This window comes from Ambystoma mexicanum, chromosome 8 (genome assembly GCF_040938575.1).
Source record: "Ambystoma mexicanum isolate Mex_15411 chromosome 8, UKY_AmexF1_1, whole genome shotgun sequence".
In the NCBI taxonomy this organism is placed as follows: domain Eukaryota; kingdom Metazoa; phylum Chordata; class Amphibia; order Caudata; family Ambystomatidae; genus Ambystoma; species Ambystoma mexicanum.
The window spans coordinates 1,673,319,725-1,673,341,428 of NC_090929.1; the positions used below are offsets into that span (position 1 = coordinate 1,673,319,725).

The following is a 21,704-nucleotide window of genomic DNA, read 5'->3' on the forward strand; positions in this document are numbered from 1 at the left end:
ATTTGTTATGGGAAGTACACACATGGAACCCTACTAATACTGAGACAATAAACCACAATTGACCTAGCTAACCTAATAGCTGTTTCAAACACCCCAATCCCAGAGGTCATTATGAAAGGCGGACTAGGAGAAATGACGGGGGAAACCAGGAGAGAGAAAGAGACGGGCTGGAAGGATGCAGTCCCAGCTCCAGATCCTCCCGGGATACACAGGATGATCTGCCTTTCACATTAATAATATTAGACTTGGATCCATCTGTTATTCAAGCTAGCCATACAGCCACCTCAGTTTCCCCTCCGTGTCCTTCCTTCTGTTTTACAAAAGTCTCATCTTTCATCATCTTTTCACTTAAACCAACGATTTATCCTGCTGACCCTTGTTTTTCCAAGAATAGCCAGATAAATACTGATAAATATTGGAGTCCAGTTAACACTTCTTTAATAAATTCTTCATTTAATAATGCGTGAGTGCCAATTGCAGTAAAACAGGCCTATGTCACTCCAATATTAAAGAAATATAACCTTGACCAGCAAGTTTGTCATAGTTACACACATTTCACTAATGTGCCATTTATATTGAAAGCGTTCGACAAGGCAGCCTCTGTACAATTGAGTAACTATGTAGAGGATTATAATCTGTTGAGTGATCGTCAGACTGGGGCACCAAACTCGCCTTGATTGATATTAAATGCACTACTAAAAATCATCAATGATGAGGACTCTGGTCTTCTCATGCATTTTGATCTTTCTTCAGTGTTTGAAACACTGGACCACAGTATCTTAATCAAACGCATTAAAGTAGTAGTCCAAATAGTGAAGTCGGTCCAGTGTTTAGCTTGTTATATAACCAGTACGATATTCAGAGCAAAAATAGGTCATATTTGTTCTTCTACGGAAACAGTTGATTTCCAAGTGCCAAAGGGCCCGGCTTGTATCTGCTACTTATTGACCTAAAATACATGACCTCTTTTGTGATAATGGCATTATATTTTAGAACTGTGCCAACAAGACTGTTCGTTTTTAAGATGGGAAAAGATATTCATGCAGATATTCTCAATATCCAGAATGTGTTTGACATAATACACAAGTGGATTGCAGCGAACATTCTGGATCTAAACCCTATCAAGACCGAACTACTATTAGTATCACCTGAGAACCAGCTATCCTCCTTTTCTTCCAGTATCCATAACATAAACATTTCTGGCTTTCCTCTTCCCAACTAACAAAAAGTTAGAACTTTGGATGTCATTGCTGACGCCACTTTAACAACGATCCCCTGATGAACACTGTAGCTATTTCCTGCAACTATACAATGCTGCTTCTCCAGCTCTGTTCTCTACTCTCTGCGTCACAGTGTTCTACTATTGCCAGAGCAAGTAAAGGATCCAAGCTAGATTGTTGCAATTCCCTATATGTTGGCACTTCTAAATATGCCCCAAATCCAAAATGTGACTGACGGTTTGCGTTGTCTTTAATATCCAACAACGTGCTCATATAATGGCTGTCCGCAACAAACTGCACATGCTTTCTGTCAGGGACAGAATTACTTTGAAATGTTTGATGCTAGTACACAAAGCATTCTATAGAAAGTGCCCTCTTTTTTTCAGGAATAGGATGCTTAAATATGTTCCGTCACATATTCCTTCTCTGTTCTGTTAGTTCTGGCACACTGCGTACATTCCTCGCTATCGACATGTCTTTGGCCTGTGACAGGCTTGCTCCTTTGATGCCATGAAAAAATGGAATCTGCTTCAGCCTGATATTCTCAATATCACTAACCTATTAGCTTTCTTGAAAAGTTAAAACCTACGTGTTCTAATGCTGTTCTCCACTGATGGCCTTGCACGAGTGCCTAGTTGCCTGCAAGTTGTAGTAACACACACCAAATTAAAAGCTGAAATCTGATACCTGAGAGGATGCAGCCCATGTGGTTGCCAGCCTGTAGAAGTTACTCAAGAGATGGCCGAATAAGCATATTGATCTACAGATGTACCGACTCCTGGAAAGGAAGTGACTAGGCTATCCTATGGTCCTGGCCCAGGGAGAAGAAAGCCTAAAGTGAGAAGCTCCTTTCCCGGAAACAACCAGTGACGGGAGAGTGACAGAATATCGACTGCCTGAAAAGGACCCTGAACAAGGGGTGGAGATAAAAAAAATGAAATGACACCCAAGCTTTGGTAGAGGCCCAAGTTGAATGCTGAAGAAGAAAACCATGGTCTAGTGAGAGAACCAAGTTCAATGTTGTGGAAACCTACGGTATTTGAGAGACAAGGTTTAATGTTATGAACCCCAGGGTCTGGGAAAGACCAGAGTTGAAAGTTGAAAAATCCCACAGTCTGAGAGGGACCAGAGTTGAATATTGAAGAATAACAAGGCTTGTGTGGTAGCCAAATTTAATGTTGAAGAAATGCAAGGTCTAGTAGAGACGTAATCTGCTTGTCGAGCAACCCACGATCTGTGGGAGACCTGATGAAAAAAGCCAAGGTCTGAGAGAGAGCATAGTGAAACCTGAATAAATCCATGATCTGTGTGAGAGCTCCCAACTGCAAAGTGCCTGCGTGAAAAGCTAGTGCAAAGTCCCAAGGTGGCAAGAAGCCTAAAGAAGAGAATCCTCATATACGGAACCAAAGATCCTGAAAAGTGGGAGAGGTCCTCGGCAAGCTGCTGAAAGTAGGAAGACTAGTGAATGTCTCCTTAGTAGAATGTTTAGTGAGATGCTTACATCACAGCATTAGTGTCCCATCCCTAGCACAAAGAGCTTTCTTTGTTATGCATGATGCACTCTGGTTCCCCAAAGAACATATAGAACCTGATGTAGTTGAGCCTCACATGGTGGAATTGCAGGGCACTTAATGACAATCTGAGGCATTACAGCCAATGGTTGTCCCCTCGTCAGTGCTCTGATTTGGGACGGTGTTTGGAGTGCTACGAATAGTACTCTGTACTATAATGAACCATGTTTCGAACTGTTCAAAGAAACCCAGTATTTGGGAAAGAAGCAGAAATGTTTTATTTTATTTTCGAAGGTGATCGCAGTCAAATGCACCTGGCTCTGGCTTTGCAGGACTTCTACAGCCTGCCCAGGGATGGACACTTGGGGATCCACCATGCTCAGTCAGTATCCTTGTTGGAAGGCAAGGGTGCCTGCCCAAGGAGAATCCATAGCTTGCCTGTCCGGCAGATCCTCTCATTGAGAGCCCTGTTCATCAGTGTAAGGATGCGGGTGGCAACAGATCTTTGCAGTGCAGAGCTTCTACCAGAGTGCAGCTGACTTGGAATGGAGACTCCCTCTCCTGTAACTTCCTTGTTAAGAAGGTAGCAATGCTGTGCCCCAAAGGCCAGAGTGGCACTTTGTGAATGAATTCTGCTTATGGTAGAGGGTGAGTGGGCATGCCACGGATCCTCCCAGTATCAGTCAACCTCCATGCCACGATACAAGACCTTGCAGTAAATATCACCCAGTCGTGAGGTCTGGGGCCTGTTATTTCTCAGCTAGGTGGAACCCTGTGCCCTATGCACAGTAATCTTGGAGGCTGATGACCTGCAATACCATCAGTAGAAATGAGCATTAGCCTTAGAGTTGTTCTTTAGGCTCCACATCGCCTTCAGTTGCACCTGCAATTCTGTGTTCACCTTGACATGGGCAATCCTCAATGGGATTACTGGAAGCTCTGTCGCACTAGGATCTTTACAAGCCTGTTGTAATGAGCCCCCTTATTCTCAAAAAACACTCCAAGTCCTCTGTTAACACGACTCTGCATTGCAAAGGTACATGCTTATGACCAGAAGGAGAAACCTTTGTGCCTGTCTTAATTAATTGTCATAAGAGTATGGCTATGGACCCCTGGTAATCCTCACTGATGATGCCCAATGATGCTGGTACTAGTATGGGGAAGGGTGTGGTCTTTTTCAGCAGTTCTGATTTGTATGTGGTCTGACCAAACCTGTAGCGGTACAGCAAGCTAAAAAAATGATAGTCTGGACGGTTGCCCAATGCAATGCCAGTGGTTATGTTTTATTCAAAACATTCCGGGCATTGCTCTTCAGTTTTCAAAAGGCTATAAAAGAGCATTCAAGGATGCATTATTGTATATCCTTAACTTTAAGATCAATGCTTGTTTCTTGTTACAAAATTCATACCTAAATCGTTAAGTGTAAGCATTTGGAGAGAGTCTCTAATGGCATTGATATTTGGCATTTTTGAAAATGTAACCTCCGAATCTACAGACTAGCATTGATAATTGCTGTCTAACTGAATATGTGTTGAACTATTGTTTAAATTATGATATTTCTGAATCTTGTGTCTATCAGTTTGTGTAATTTTGCACAGAACCAATTTTAATGCAACATTCATGGCTTGTTTTATATAAAGATCTGCATTAAGGTCTGTGTAGTAATATTTAAGCATCCTGCCCTGCATTAAAACATGGTTTATCATGGTTTACACTGTTATTTGTTCCAGGTACCAGCAATGGCTCTGTGCTGATCTACCACCTCACTACCGGGCTGCTCCACAAGGAGTTGAATGTCCATTCCTGTGAGGTCAAGTGAGTGCTGCATTGCTGTTCTTTTTGTGTTTGTGTGGTGATTTGCAGGAGCCTGTGCCACGTGTCTTTGCTCTCCATATCAGGGCTTTGGAGTCCTCATGGTGTGAGGGGTGTTGGGGCATGTGTTGGGGCATGTCTCACGGGTGGAACATACTGGGAGATCTTGAAAGGTTGCTCTACTTTGTGGTCAGAGTGGGATTTATGTTCTACCAAGAAAAAACGCAGAAACTCAGCCTCCCTGAGGATTGATGAAGTCATGAAAACGTGCGTTAGGAGGAGAAGCTAAAGACTGGTAACAGCACCTGCCTTCACATCTTTAAACATTGGGATTTATGTTCTACCAAGTAAAACCTACAAAAGCTTATCAATGTGTTTTCTATGCTTATATTGATTGCTCTAGTTTGGGTTATTGGGTGTTTGCTTCGGCTAGCAGGATTATCATGGCTGCACCATCGGTGGTGCTTTGGGTGTTTCCACTGACCATTGTGCTGAGAAGCCCCAGTTTAAACGCAAGCTCCTCCACTGATTTCCTTCTTCCAAATTCACCTCTGCAGGCTAGTGCCACATTATATCCCCTTAAACTGAAGCGTAACGTACCAGGTGCCTAGCATGCATCAGTCCACCAGCCTACACTGAAAAGCTTTGTGATGCTGAAGTCGGTATCAGTGGACTGACAGCATCCAAGTGGAGGAACAGTGTGAAAGCTACAAGGCTGCAGGCCTACAGAGCCCATAAGCTTTGATCTGGTCCAGGTTATGGCTTTGGTCATTGTCCTGTTAGACTATCTTGGCGTCAGCACGGAATTCAGTGCTCACTACTTTTCTAAGATCATCAGCCTCATATTGTCATCAAGGGCCCTTGATTCCAGCTGCTCATTGGTTTCCTTATATCCTAAGGAAAGAGCAAGCTGACACACTACCCCCAATATGGAGAACTTCCTCTCATTACCAGTTGATGCTCTTTAAGATGAAATGATAACCTATGGTTGAAAGGTGGGAGGGGGCGACATGATAGAGTACATTGGTATGGCATATGGACTCATGCTGGACGGGCCCCTGATGATTCTTCCAAAATAGAAACATGCAAGAACATTGACAGTGTTACGACATGCTCTGCTCATCCCAGGGTAGGCCACTGTAATCTAGATAGGTTTGATTAAATAGTTTCGAAAGTAGTCTTTGAAATGCTGGCATCTTCTTATTGATTATGGATCGTTGGAAAGCATGCATTCATTTTCAAAAGGTTTATTTAATATTAGTAAATTAGGGTTTTATGGTTTTATGCTGTGTAAAATGAAGTGAATAGAATAACCATGTACTTTCACCTGCATGATGGAAGGCTCTGGGTCTTTGTTCTCAAATAAGTGCCCCCCCCTCATTGGGAATTAAAGATCATGAGAAGGAGACTGACACAGGAGTGGCATATTGGTTGGAGTACACTTTTATTCATCAAAAAGAAAAGCAGAAACCGAACATTCCCTGATACTAAGAGGGGTTTCCCCTGCATCAACTAAAAATAAGGATTCTTTCAGGAGGTCTGTCCAAAGTAAATAGTCCACGGTCCTGTGTCCAAAACCTATTTCCGTCCCTTACACTGTAACTAAAGCTGGTACCACTGTGGTTGTTCCTTGAGAATGGCTCCCTTCTCCTGGAAAGTGATTCACTGTTCCTGTGGGTAAGAGAACCATAGCGTTAGGGAAAGACTCGCCTTCCCCAGTGTATAGTTCTTTTTCAAGATGTGGATTAAGGATCCAAATGATGTAACAAAAGAAAGGCCCAGAGTGTGCAAACAAAATTCCAAAGGATGCAAAGTTCTTAAAGAAAACAAAGTTCCAATTTGAGCCCTTGGGATCGAGGAAATGAATCTCTTCACTTTGTCTGGCTTTGGCTTCTTAGAGTGCCAAGAGAATGCCTCCCTTCTGTTGGATATTTCTCAGGATACTGTAGATAGGTTAAGTAAGAAAAGGTAGTGTGCTTCCACCTCTCAGGATAGGGTTATTTTGTCAAAGCCTTAACTTCTGTTGTGGGTCCCAGACTCACACTGGCTTCTTGCTGGGTTTTGTCCACCTGGTATTCTCGCCTGCCAGGTGTTGGCATTATGATCATTCTTTTGGAGGCTTTGCTGGTTTCTGTGTGTGTGGGTCTGAGACTCGCACTTAACTTTCTGCTAGTCTATCCACCTGGTATACTAGCCTGCCAGTTACTGTGACTATGAAGATCTCCTTGGAGGCCTTGATTACCTCTGTGGATGCGGGTCCCAGGCATGCACTTGTTTCTCTTGGGATTCTGTTTCCCTGGTATACTAACCTGTCAGGTACTGTGACTATGAAGATTCCCTTGGAGGCACGTAAATCGCCACAGGTGCCAGACCCTTAATTTGTGACTCTCCCTTCTTCCGGGTCTCCCGCCAACCGTCCCGGTTCCCCAACCTCTACGGAAGGCTTAGTGGTGAGCTTTGGTTATCTGAGGGTGCTTCCTGGCTTTGTAGCCACCTTCTGCTTGCACCAAGGACTGCAGCGGCTCCACATCGATTCCCTGCTTCTGGGCTACATGTCTCGGCCTGACCACATGCTCCAGCCTTTTCGTTCGGCTGGTTGCCCAGGCATCTACTTCTCTCTGTCTTTGACCACTGCAGATTGGTTAGGGGTGCCTCTGCTGATGGGCAATCATCCCGCTCTAGGTACTCTTGGAGTCCCAGCTCCTCCAGCGGAGTTCGAATCTCCTGCTTCCTTCTGGGTTGTTCTCTCCCTCTAGGAGGTCCTTCTTCCCTTTTTATGTTCCATTCAGATTTGCTTGACACAACTTCACTAGTGTGTTTGTACTGGTTCGGTGGAGTATTTCACATTACTCTGCACTTCTTCCTCGTCCCAGTATTAGTCATCCCTGTGCTCGATGTTCTTCCTCCTCTTAGTATTTTTTAGGGAAGTTACATGGTCCCTTCTGCTGATATGCATTGAAGTGTGTGGGGTTATTGTGTCCTGTGCAGGATTACAGGATGAGGGAGGTTGGGATATGCATTTCTTCCAAAGTGTCGTCCCTTGTCCCATAGGGGTTTTCACTCCTGATGATTCGTCACACTTTTAGACTACACACATCAAACATGTCCAATAATTCACCTTTTGGAATATCAGTGTCGTAGGTGGGGCATCACAAAACACACTTAACAAAGTATCACTCTACGAAAGTGTATTGATGTAGTCAGAATAGATTCAATTATATTATTCACTATGGGAACTTTGGATATCCTATAACTCAGTAAGCCCTTCAGTTCTTGCACTATTGTAATCGCAAGGTATAAGGTTCTAAGGAAGGCAATGGGTATAACAACCAACCATCTTCCTTTTCAATCCCATGGTTCTAGTTGTGACAAACCAAAGGGTGTCTCACCCGCCTGTCCTCGGGGACTTGTCATCCAGGTGGCCAGGACACGGCCATCGCTTTTGGATCCAGTTCCAGGGGGTGGACCAGTGCGGGGGATCATCTGGGTTAGGGGTCTTCGGAGTGTGGGGGTGAGGCAGCCGATGGTGGCACACAGTATTCCCCATTTTTTGTTCACCGAACCCATCCTATTTTTGGGGATTCTCTAATGTCCCAAACACCTCCCCCCACCTTTTTACACAAACAATGGGCTGAGGAAGAGGGTGACTGAGCGTAACGAGACTAACTCTTATACATCGTACTGGACATGTCCCGCTAATTGGGACAAGTCTCAAAGTGCATACACCTGATACCAATAAGCTCTCCTCACACGGATAAAAGGCAGAACCTAGAGACGCACTCTGAGCCAGGCGGAACACGAGTACAAGCTGAACTTCCGGGGCAAAGGCAAACCTACTGGAGCAGAGCGACGGATCAAGGGACGAGAGCAGCGGATCAAAAACCGCAAGAGTTCCCTACCGAAGGTCGTTGCCCCCACCAGGCCGCGAAAGACACGTGGAGAAGACCAGATCCCACATCAGAAGGCTGCATTGTGTTTCAAGGATGCCAGCGACCCTCCGGAGTTGGGGAGGCGAGGCCAAGCCTGTGGTACTAACCTTGACTTGTGAATTGGAAATTGTAAAACCAAGAAAGAAACGCATACAGCCGGTGAGTTGGCAAGCAACCTGATAGAACGGTGTGTGTTAAGGAAAGTTTGAAGTGGCAACATTATATTGCAAGTGAAGGCTCCACGTGTGTGGGTGAGACGTGAAGAATGGCAGACCTGTGAATGAACTTTGAAGTAAGGACAGCTGTGAAACCAGTGATACTGAGTTACAGAGTATTCCGGCGAAAGGAAGTAGCCCACTTGAAAGTCTCTGTGAAAGGTGCATTGTTTGTAATGATAAAGTGATTCAAATGCAAGAACAAAGTAGCAAAAATGTACCCTGAGCGAAGGGGAGAGTGAAAAGCTGAACCTTGAATTTTGAGTCTAGGTGGTCCTTCGGAAGTCTGTAAAGAGAGCCACCCACATTCGAAAGTCTTTGACATCCCAAAGCAGTCTGAGCTCGACTGAGGGAAACCCAAAGTGTAAAAAGCTTGGGGGAGGGAGCCCCCTGCAAGTATTTCTGCATAAGGTCTGAGCCTGACAGAGGGGGACCCATGTGAACTTGGTTGTGAAAGGTCTGAGCCCGACAGAAGGGGACCTCTGTGCACGTTTTGTTGAAACATTATTTGGAAGTCTGAAAGAGAGACTTAAATGTGGAAGGCCTGGCGGGCCTCGAGCCAGAGTGTCATTCTGTCTACAGGGACTGCCTTACTCAGTGTGGTCCAATGTGGGCAGGAGAACTGATTCAGCCACATTTATTCTTTTGAACACTCATTTTTCCTTTACATACATTTCTCCGTTTTACACTTTTTGTACAAGAGATAGGGCAGACATTAGGTTTTTGTTAGTATAGGCCATTCTGATTTGACACTCCACTAGAACTATTTTGCTCATCTTTTGATGGTCGAGACTATTCCCATCTTAGTTATAGGGCAAAGTAGGAGTTTTTCCAACCCCAGAAACTTCAATAAAGGTTTTATAAATTGCACCTATTGTGTAGTGTCATACTTGTGAAACCATGCCTCCCCTTGGCTTGGCTCGGTCATTGCCTTCAAGACCCAGTCTTAGGGATATAGCATGCTTCTTTCCTTAGTTCCCATTCTCAGGGATTTCACACCAAGCAGGCTTCTTTCCATGGTTCCCAGTCTCAGGGATATAGCACCATGCAGGCTTCTTCCCCCAGTTCCCAGTCTCAGGGATATCACACCAAGTATGCTTCTTTCCATGGTTCCCAGTCCCAGCAGTATATCACCAAGCAGGTTTCTTTCCTTAGTTCCCATTCTCAGGTACCTCGCGCAATGCAGGCTTCTTTCCTTAGTTGACTGACCCAGGGTTTTAGCACCAAACATGCTTCTTTCCTTAGTTCCCAGTCTTGAGGATATAGCACCATGCAGGCGTCTTTCCTTAGTTCCCAGTGCCAGGAATATTGGTCCCATCACCCTTGCCACTCTTCAGGGATATAGCGTCCAGCTTGCATTGATGTACATGTATATAGCAACCTCTTGAACTGTTCCTCCAGGGATATAGTGCCCAGCAGCTCTCAAAGTGCCATCAGCTATATAGCGCCCTGCTTGCACAGCACCTTGTACTATGCCTAAGGGATAAAGCAGCCAGATTGCTCTCCATGTCACATGGTACCACCAGGTATTTGGGCATCCAGTGCCAACCTTGCTATATGATCTCACAGTGCCATCAGGACTATAACACCCAACTCGCCATGCAACTATTGCAGTGCCATTAGGAATATAGTTCAGAGATCGCTCTGCATGCCCTGTGCATCAGGAGGTATGAAGGTCAGAAGGTATGGGAAAAATCAAAGGGGCAGAAGAGAAGAGGGAAGAGGGAAGAGTGTAAATGTGGGTGGTCTCGCACAAGAAGTATAAGGAGAAGTAAAGAGGTGGAGAGAAGAAATTGAGCGTAAGAGGAGACCAAGTCGAGCAGGGTGTCTGCAAGGCCGACCCGTATACCCCTCAGATCACTAACCACTGATAGAGTGGGGAAAGCTGGTAAGTCCAGGAGGGAGTCCAGTTAGAGAAGGCCACATACCTTTAGGTTGACAACCGAGTTTATGTAGCATGTTGGCATACTGAGGGTGACACATTTGGGTTATGGAGGAGGTGCTGTTAGACAATATCCAGAGAGATGCATTAGGTTCCATTATAAATTCAGTACAAACCCTTTTACTCTCTCTGAGGCTTGAAGGAATTTTTGTGACATCTGTGAGATGCATTTTATGTTGTCACATGGCCGAAGGAAACACAACTACTGACACCAGAAAAAGTTTAAAGGGTTTTATTCAACAAAAGTAAAACATAAGACTATTGCATATTAGTTGATTCAGTAAGGCTATAACATAGAGATTCTTGAGAGACGTAGTCCTTGAATTTAGGATTATAAACAAAGGGCAGCAAACCAATGCATTTAGAAAGTTCCAGACAGGAAGATCTCCTGCTTAGGTCGCTCTAGCATCCAGTCTTTATCAGTTCATCTGGGCCACATAAGGCCTCTCCGCCTCTCTCAGGATTTAGGGCCTTCCCCCTTCACTGGGGCTAGCCTTCTACCCTTGACTTATTCCCCTCTCCTGGGACTTTTGCTCCAGAACATCCTGCCCTGCCGTCTAATCTGCACCCAAGGATATAGTGCCCTGCTCACTAATCCACACCTAGGGATATAGTGCCCTGGTCACTAATCTGCACCCAGGGATATAGTGCCCTGCTCACTAATCTGCACCTAGGGATATAGTGCCCTGCTCACTAATCTGAACCCAAGGATATAGTGCCATGCTCACTAATCTGAACCCAAGGATATAGTGCCATGTTCACTAATCTGCACCTAGGGATATAGTGACCTGCTCACTAATCTGAACCCAAGGATATAGTGCCATGCTCACTAATCTGCACCCAGGGATATAGTGCCCTGCTCACTAATCCACACCTATGTATATGGTGCCCTGCTCACTAGTCCACACCTAGGGATATAGTGCCCTGCTCACTAATCCACACCTATGGACCAGGGGTATAGTGCCATGCTCACTAATCTGCACCCAGGGATATAGTGCCCTGCTCACTAGTCCACACCTAGTGGTATAGTGCCCTGCTCACTAATCCACACCTAGGGATATAGTGCCCTGCTCACTAGTCCACACCTAGTGGTATAGTGCCATGCTCACTAGTCCACGCCTAGGGATATAGTGCCCTGCTCACTAATCCACACCTAGGGATATAGTGCCCTGCTCACTAATCCACACCTATGTATATGGTACCCTGCTCACTCTCCCAGAGGTATAGTGCCATTCTCACTAATCTGCACCCAGGGATATAGAGCCCTGCTCACTTAGGGATATAGTGCCCTGTCCACTAATCTGCACCCAGCGATGTAGTGCCCTGTCCACTAATCCGCACCCAGGCATATAGTACCCTGCTCACTAATCCACACCTATGGATATGGTGCCCTGCTCACTCTCCCAGAGGTATAGTGCCATTCTCACTAATCTGCACCCAGGGATATAGTGCCCTGCTCACTAGTCCACACCTAGGGATATAGTGCCCTGTCCACTAATCTGCACCCAGGGATATAGTGCCCTGCTCACTAATCTGCACCTAGGGATATGGTGCCCTACTCACTAATCCACACCTATAAAAATGGTCCCCTGCTCACTCTCCCAGGGTTATAGTGCCCTGCTCACTAATCCACACCTATGGATATGGTGCCCTGCTCACTAGTCCAAACCTAGGGATATAGTGCCCTGCTCACTAATCTGCACCTATGAATATGGACCCCTGCTCGCTCTCCCGGGGGTATAGTGCCCTGCTCACTAATCCGCACTAAGGGATATAATGCTCTGTCACTAATCCACACCCAGGTATATAGTACACTGCTCACTAATCCACACCTATGGATAGGGTGCCCTGCTCACTAATCCACACCTATGGATAAGGTGCCCTGCTCACTAGTCCACACCTAGTGGTATAGTGCCATGCTCACTAGTCCACACCTAGGGATATAGTGCCCTGCTCACTAATCCACACCTATGTATATGGTACCCTGCTCACTCTCCCAGAGGTATAGTGCCATTCTCACTAATCTGCACCCAGGGATATAGTGCCCTGCTCACTAGTCCACACCTAGGGATATAGTGCCCTGCTCACTAATCCACACCTATGTATATGGTACCCTGCTCACTCTCCCAGAGGTATAGTGCCATTCTCACTAATCTGCACCCAGGGATATAGTGCCCTACTCACTAATCCACACCTATAAAAATGGTCCCCTGCTCACTCTCCCAGGGTTATAGTGCCCTGCTCACTAATCCACACCTATGGATATGGTGCCCTGCTCACTAGTCCAAACCTAGGGATATAGTGCCCTGCTCACTAATCTGCACCTATGAATATGGACCCCTGCTCGCTCTCCCGGGGGTATAGTGCCCTGCTCACTAATCCGCACTAAGGGATATAATGCTCTGTCACTAATCCACACCCAGGTATATAGTACACTGCTCACTAATCCACACCTATGGATAGGGTGCCCTGCTCACTAATCCACACCTATGGATAAGGTGCCCTGCTCACTAGTCCACACCTAGTGGTATAGTGCCATGCTCACTAGTCCACACCTAGGGATATAGTGCCCTGCTCACTAATCCACACCTATGTATATGGTACCCTGCTCACTCTCCCAGAGGTATAGTGCCATTCTCACTAATCTGCACCCAGGGATATAGTGCCCTGCTCACTAGTCCACACCTAGGGATATAGTGCCCTGTCCGCTAATCTGCACCCAGGCATATAGTGCCCTGCTCACTAATTCACACCTATGGATATGGTGCACTGCTCACTAGTCCACACCTAGGGATATAGTGCCCTGTCCACTAATCCGCACCCAGGCATATAGTACCCTACTCACTAATCCACACCTATGGATATGCTGCCCTGCTCACTCTCCCAGAGGTATAGTGCCATTCCACTAATCTTCACCCAGGGATATAGTGCCCTGTTCACTAGTCCACACCTAGGGATATAGTGCCCTGTCCACTAATCTGCACCCAGGGATATAGTGCCCTGCTCACTAATGTGCACCTAGGGATATAGTGCCCTGCTCACTAATCTGAACCCAAGGATATAGTGCCCTGCTCACTAGTCCACACCTAGGGATATAGTGCCCTGTCCACTAATCTGCACCTAGGGATATAGTGCCCTGCTCACTAATCCACACATATGGATATGGTGCCCTGCTCACTAGTCCACACCTAGGGATATAGTGCCCTGTACACTAATTCGCACACAGGCATATGGTGCCCTGCTCACTAATCCACACTTATGGATATGGTGCCCTACTCACTAATCCACACCTATAAAAATGGTCCCCTGCTCACTTTCCCAGGGTTATAGTGCCCTGCTCACTAATCCACACCTATGGATATGGTGCCCTGCTCACTAGTCCAAATCTAGGGATATAGTGCCCTGCTCAATAATCTGCACCTATGAATATGGACCCCTGCTCGCTCTCCTGGGGGTATAGTGACCTGCTCACTAATCCGCACTAAGGGATATAATGCTCTGTCACTAATCCACACCCAGGTATATAGTACACTGCTCACTAATCCACACCTATGGATAGGGTGCCCTGCTCACTAGTCCACACCTAGGGATATAGTGCCCTGTCCACTAATCTGCACCCAGGGATATAGTGCCCTAATCACTAATCCTCACCTATATAAATTGTCCCCTGCTCACTCTCCCAGGGGTATAGTGCCCTGCTCACTAATCCGCACTAAGGGGTATAATGCTCTGTCACTAATCCACACCCAGGTATATAGTACACTGCTCACTAATCCACACCTATGGATAGGGTTCCCTGCTCACTAATCCACACTAAGGGATATAAAGCTCTGTCACTAATCCACACCCAGGTATATAGTACACTGCTCACTAATTCACACCTATGGATATGGTGCACTGCTCACTAGTCCACACCTAGGGATATAGTGCCCTGTCCACTAATCTGCACCCAGCGATGTAGTGCCCTGTCCACTAATCCGCACCCAGGCATATAGTACCCTACTCACTAATCCACACCTATGGATATGGTGCCCTGCTCACTCTCCCAGAGTTATAGTGCCATTCTCACTAATCTGCACCCAGGGATATAGTGCCCTGCTCACTAGTCCACACCTAGGGATATAGTGCCCTGTCCACTAATCTGCACCCAGGGATATAGTGCCCTGCTCACTAATCTGCACCTAGGGATATAGTGCTCTGCTCACTAATCTGAACCCGAGGATATAGTGCCCTGCTCACTAATCCACACCTAGGGATATAGTGCCCTGTCCACTAATCTGCACCCAGGGATATAGTGCCCTGCTCACTAATCCACACATATGGATATGGTGCCCTGCTCACTAGTCCACACCTAGGGATATAGTGCCCTGTCCACTAATCCACACACAGGCATATGGTGCCCTGCTCACTAATCCACACCTATGGATATGGTGCCCTACTCACTAATCCACACCTATAAAAATGGTCCCCTGCTCACTCTCCCAGGGTTATAGTACCCTGCTCACTAATCCACACCTATGGATATGGTGCCCTGCTCACTAGTCCAAACCTAGGGATATAGTGCCCTGCTCACTAATCTGCACCTATGAATATGAACCCCTGCTCGCTCTCCCGCGGGTATAGTGCCCTGCTCACTAATCCGCACTAAGGGATATAATGCTCTGTCACTAATCCACACCCAGGTATATAGTACACTGCTCACTAATCCACACCTATGGATAGGGTGCCCTGCTCACTAATCCACACCTATGGATAAGGTGCCCTGCTCACTAGTCCACACCTAGTGGTATAGTGCCATGCTCACTAGTCCACACCTAGGGATATAGTGCCCTGCTCACTAATCCCACACCTATGTATATGGTGCCATGCTCACTCTCCCAGAGGTATATTGCCATTCTCACTAATCTGCACCCAGGGATATAGTGCCCTGCTCACTAGTCCACACCTAGGGATATAGTTCCCTGTCCACTAATCTGCACCCAGCGATGTAGTGCCCTGTCCACTAATCCGCACCCAGGCATATAGTGCCCTGCTCACTAATCCACACCTAGGGATATAGTGCCCTGTCCGCTAATCTGCACCCAGGCATATAGTGCCCTGCTCACTAATTCACACCTATGGATATTGTGCACTGCTCACTAGTCCACACCTAGGGTTATAGTGCCCTGTCCACTAATCCGCACCCAGGCATATAGTACCCTACTCACTAATCCACACCTGTGGATATGGTGCCCTGCTCACTCTCCCAGAGGTATAGTGCCATTCTCACTAATCTGCACCCAGGGATATAGTGCCCTGTTCACTAGTCCACACCTAGGGATATAGTGCCCTGTCCACTAATCTGCACCCAGGGATATAGTGCCCTGCTCACTAATGTGCACCTAGGGATATAGTGCCCTGCTCACTAATCTGAACCCAAGGATATAGTGCCCTGCTCACTAGTCCACACCTAGGGATATAGTGCCCTGTCCACTAATCTGCACCTAGGGATATAGTGCCCTGCTCACTAATCCACACCTATGGATATGGTGCCCTGCTCACTAGTCCACACCTAGGGATATAGTGCCCTGTACACTAATCCGCACACAGGCATATGGTGCCCTGCTCACTAATCCACACCTATGGATATGGTGCCCTACTCACTAATCCACACCTATAAAAATGGTCCCCTGCTCACTCTCCCAGGGTTATAGTGCCCTGCTCACTAATCCACACCTATGGATATGGTGCCCTGCTCACTAGTCCAAATCTAGGGATATAGTGCCCTGCTCAATAATCTGCACCTATGAATATGGACCCCTGCTCGCTCTCCCGGGGGTATAGTGCCCTGCTCACTAATCCGCACTAAGGGATATAATGCTCTGTCACTAATCCACACCCAGGTATATAGTACACTGCTCACTAATCCACACCTATGGATAGGGTGCCCTGCTCACTAGTCCACACCTAGGGATATAGTGCCCTGTCCACTAATCTGCACCCAGGGATATAGTGCCCTAATCACTAATCCTCACCTATAAAAATTGTCCCCTGCTCACTCTCCCAGGGGTATAGTACACTGCTCACTAATCCACACCTATGGATAGGGTGCCCTGCTCACTAGTCCACACCTAGGGATATAGTGCCCTGCTCACTAATCCACACTAAGGGATATAATGCTCTGTCACTAATCCACACCCAGGTATATAGTACACTGCTCACTAATCCACACCTATGGATAGGGTGCCCTGCTCACTAGTCGACACGTCGGGATATAGTTCCCTGCTCACTAATCCGCACCCAGGTATTTGGTGCCCTGCTCAATCTTGCAGGGATATAGTGCCCTACTCACTCCCCCAGGGATATAGTGCCCTGCTCACTAATCTGCACCCAGGTATTGGTGCCTTGCTCATGCTCTTTTCACTGTAGCAAACCCCGCTTCTTGATTCCAGGGTCTCTTCTTCTGTTACACATGCCTTCTTCAGGGGTGAAAGTCACACTCTGTCTTGCTCCTTATCACCCTTCTCTTCTCTTGGGAGGTTCTCTTTCTTTTGGTCTCAAGGGGGTCTCCTTAACCTCACTGGAACAGGCCCCTCTTTTGCAGTTCAAGGGGGCCTCTTCTCTCCCTCAATGGAGCGCAACCTTCTTCTGGGCTCATTGGGCTCCCCTGCTCTGGTGCTCTCCTGCTTTCTCAGCAAACGCATCTCCTCACCTCCCAGCCCAAAAGACACTGTCTGAGTTTCTTAGCCTCCGATATAAAGCCCTCACTGTTCTGCCATTGCCTGAGGGAAACTTTTTGTAATGAATTGGATAATTGGTTTCCTTTTGCAAGCCCGGGGAAGGAAACCTTTAAAAGTCGTGTGCCATCTTGGATTTCTTTCAGTTGGTTTCTAAGTGCAGGAGCATGTGGGTTTTTTTTTCTTTTCTATAATAGAAACATTAATTAAAATAAAAACATGCATAACTAATAATAACACTAACACCCCACCCCTGTTGGAGAGAGTGCACACTCTTGTGGTAAAATGGCGCTCTGGTTCTTGAAGACAGGGGAAAACGGGCAATCAGTGTGGCAGCACTGTCAGGATGAAGAATGTCTTTGGCAAAAGGTAGAGTGTGGAGTCTTAAGTCCCTAGGACTCTCAAAGGCGGCCAGAGAGACAAGACCACTGCAAATACCCTTTAGTCTTGTTCTTGCGGCACAACACCATCAACCCAGGCCTCAAAGCACATTCTGAGGCAGTGATTCAGCATCAGGTTCGTAAACTAGGCAATTGGGTCCAACACACAGTGTGGTTAACAAGCAGTGATGGCATGTGGCATGAAGCAGGTGAAGTCTGGGTCAGTGTAGCTCACAAGTGGTTTGATGCTGGAATCAGACCAGAGTTGTTCCTGGACTTCTGGGTGGCTGGCAGGCCCTGCCCAATGTCTCCAGGGGCCATGGAAGTTACCTTTGAGCACCTACAGGAAATACTGCTTCCAGTGAGCAGGATCCTGGTTCTAGTGTTTAGGCAGCAGGTAAGGCCTTGGTTCACACAGCAGCGTCCGCCCAAATAGGCCCATGGGATGGTAGGGGACAAGTGCTTCCATCTTGCTTGGGACATTTGTCTTGTTTGGGAATTTCTGGTCTTCACCTCTCTGGCAGATGACTTTGGAGCAGACTCTACTCGCAAACAGGTTCCAGGTGAATTTTCTTTCTTCAGTAGACCAAAGATTAATCAACTAAGGGGAGGGGGCGAGAGCCCTCCCCACCATTAAATATGTACAAAATTCAACAGCTGATTGGTTCCCTTATTATCCTTGTGTAAGGTCTCAAATCTGGTTGCTGTATCAAATATACTATGTCCTACCCACAGTGCTTTGGCTGACTGTCTGAAGGAAGGTTGAGAAGCCCCAGCAAGCAACAGCATGGTAAAACCCTCACTGGATTGTACCACTGTCCCAAGCTACTCTAGCTTTGCCTTCCTTCCTCTACCTGTCTAATTCAAAAAGACTTCAGTAATGTGCACGCTGGTGAGCACTCCTATCTTGGCAACAATCTTTTATTTTTTTGGTTTAAACTGTTTTTACTGTTTTTAAACATAAGAAAAAACAAAACACATACTTCACTGCAGACGGAAACACAATTCCCACCCTCCGACAACAACCTTGGGAATAATTACAACCAAGGCAAGAAAAGAAAGAGAAAACAAAAAAGACATATCATTTTCAGACCTATGTGACAGTTTGATGCTCAGATTTCACAGATTCGCTACTGCTGATTGACAGTAAATATACAACAAACGGACCCCAAATGTCTGTGCGCTGGGTGTGCCATTGCACCAGAGTCCATCTCCAGTTCCTGGCAGTGTAAGATATCAGACCTCCATTGATCATATACAGGAGGGAAGCCCATCCCCCACACCATAGCCACCATCTTCCTGGCTAACAGTAGTAGCAATCCGAGAAGCTTCCTGACGTGTTAAGACAGCTCATACATGTAACCTATCAGAGCTGCAATAGGAGATGGGGCCACCCATTTACCTGCAATTCCCTCAATAATTTCGAACACTTGCACCCAAAAAGAATGGATTAGTGGGCAAGCCCAAGCCAGGTGCAAAAAAGTAGCCGGAGTAGCCCCACATCTCTGCCAAGAGTCTGGTATCTCAGGGAATAACCTATGTATAGCCACTGGGGTCAGAAAAAACTGTTGCAGGAATTTGAACTGTATTAATGTGAAGTTGCTATTAATAGCCATCTTTTGTGTCTGCATACAGCAATATTTCCAGGCATCGTCAGAGAGAGGGGCACCCGGGTGTCTTCCCATTTAATCCGAGAATCCCCTGCACCCCCGAGGTTATGGAAGCATACAGCCTCAAGACCACCAGTTTAGTTCTGCACCCTGTGTTGATCAACCCATGCAATACCAGAGCAACTTGGGGCTCACAGGGAAAGCTAGCAAACCTATCCTTCAAACCAATGCGTAGCGTAAAATATATGAAAATATCCGAAGCGGATACCTCCCCCATGGCCTTAAATCCATCCAGCTTCAGAAAAGGCCCAGGCTGAAAGAGATCCCTCCAGTATGCAAAGCCCAACCTATCCATACATTGAATGAAAGCCTTCTCTCCTATGAGTGGGATCCCCGGCACATCTTTGATTGGAAGGAGCGGAGAGTATAGGGGTTCATCACGCGTCTTGCCCTCTCCCCGCATCCAACCGCGACAGGTAAGCTCAACCATATTACGTGCCCTGGTTATTTGCTGCGGGGCAGTGAGAATAACTGCCCTCAGGTGGGAAGGAGCCGTCACCGCACTTGAAATTTGCACACGTGCCCTGTCTGGAGTAAAATTATACCAACGTGGCAGAAAGCATGCTTGCACAGCCGTCCAATAGGCCTCAAAGTCAAGGAGAGCGTGCCCTCTCTCTCCAGGGGCGCCACCAATTTATCCCAACTCAAATGGTCCCGCTTTCCCTCACAAAGAAAGTGTCTTATGACTGACTTTAATAAAGCTTTAAAAAATTTGGTGGGGGCCAATATGGGCACATTGAGGACTATGTACAGGAATCTGGCCATATTACCATTCTAATGAGTGATATATGACCATAGCGGGACAGAGGCAGATGCATCCACCTCCCCAGCAGTGCTTCAGTGCATACCAGCTTTAGCCCATAGTTCTCCTGATAGAGTACGTCATGGGACCTGGCTGCCATCACCCCTAGGTCCCGAGAGGGATCGGGGTGCCACTGGAAATCAAAGTCCTTCTGAAACCTTGCAGTTCCGCTGGTCAAGGGGAACAGCACTGACTTAGGTGGATTAATATTGAGCCCTCAAGAGCGGCTAAAACCGAAATGTCCCTCATAAGAGCTGCCAGGTTTGTTGTGGGATCCCTTATGCTACTACTAGTCTCGGAAAGAACATCCAGAGGATACAGTTTGAAATTCTCGTATTAAGGATTTTATTAAACCTTATACATTTATTATTGTGTGAGTTTAATCACAATTTTATTTTGCACTCAAACAATTATTTATTTAACATAGCAGCAAAATTGTTTAAAAACACATCATAATTCGATAAAATTCATACTCTTGAATGATTCACACATTTGTCCTCAGCCATACAACATACATCAGCCCATTCAAACACAACATCAATAAGTACAAGGTAAAAACACATAAGAAATATCACAATTCATTCACAATCCAATTATTGTACAAAAATTATTATATTTTGTGAAAAACAACAAACAGCATGACCACAGTGATTCTTATGGGTGGTCAGCAGTTCGGATAGGCGAAGAATGGAAGATCTTCACAAATAGCCTTATCCACAATTTCTCTACCGGTTTCGACGTTTTAACGTTGTTTGTGTTACGTCTTCATCAGGAGATAGTAATATATTTTCTAAAAGTAGAACAAATATAAAAACATAAATTTCCCTAAAGGAATATATAGACAGTGATAGAAGAGATGTAAAGAAGTGCAAATGTGTAAATTCACCGTGCTCAAGTTAAAGTAGAAGAATCTACTGCTGTCCTGCTCATGGCCCCGAATAAATATATATATATATATATATATATATATATATATCAGGGGTAAACAGAAGGCGTCATGTAAGGAGTGCTACCAACCGAAATCGGTGTCCCCAGGCAGGGCAGGACTAGATCAAGACTCGAAACCCGCCAATTGTGATACAAAAATTATACTCAACCCATGCAAAGAGTGGCATCCCATATTGGAAAGTCCATCTAATTTAAAGACAACCACAAACACTGACCTTGAGGGCACCAACAAGTGTCAATCCGTGGTGTGTATATATACAGAACTGAAACCGCTGTCATGAAGATTTTGCAGCCTTCAGATTGGGGATCCTGCTTTTGCAGAAGAATGCACTTAATGCTTCAATCTAAAGGGTTAAAATATATTAAGAGAATCAGAAACCCTCTGTCAAAGAGTCGTGGGCCATAACCTACATATGAGGTTGCAAGAACCAAGTCTGCAAGCTAGCCAGAATGTCAAGCATATCCAGGGTCAGTATTATTCTTACCCCAGCGGGTCGGGTCACAATAGACCTATGGGTGGTGCTGGTGACGCACCTGCCAAGATGTTTGTTCAAAAGAA

At 46.1% G+C, this 21,704-nt stretch overlaps 1 protein-coding gene across 1 annotated transcript in view; it reads left to right on the top strand.

Annotated features, from left to right (window-relative positions):
- The window catches only part of WDR11 (WD repeat domain 11), a 1,001,187-nt gene that overhangs the window by 319,471 nt on the left and 660,012 nt on the right, over positions 1-21,704 (top strand). The window contains exon 11 of the mRNA XM_069611952.1: positions 4,462-4,546. Coding sequence (XP_069468053.1) covers positions 4,462-4,546 — 85 coding nt within the window. The remainder of the gene's footprint in view (positions 1-4,461; positions 4,547-21,704) is intronic.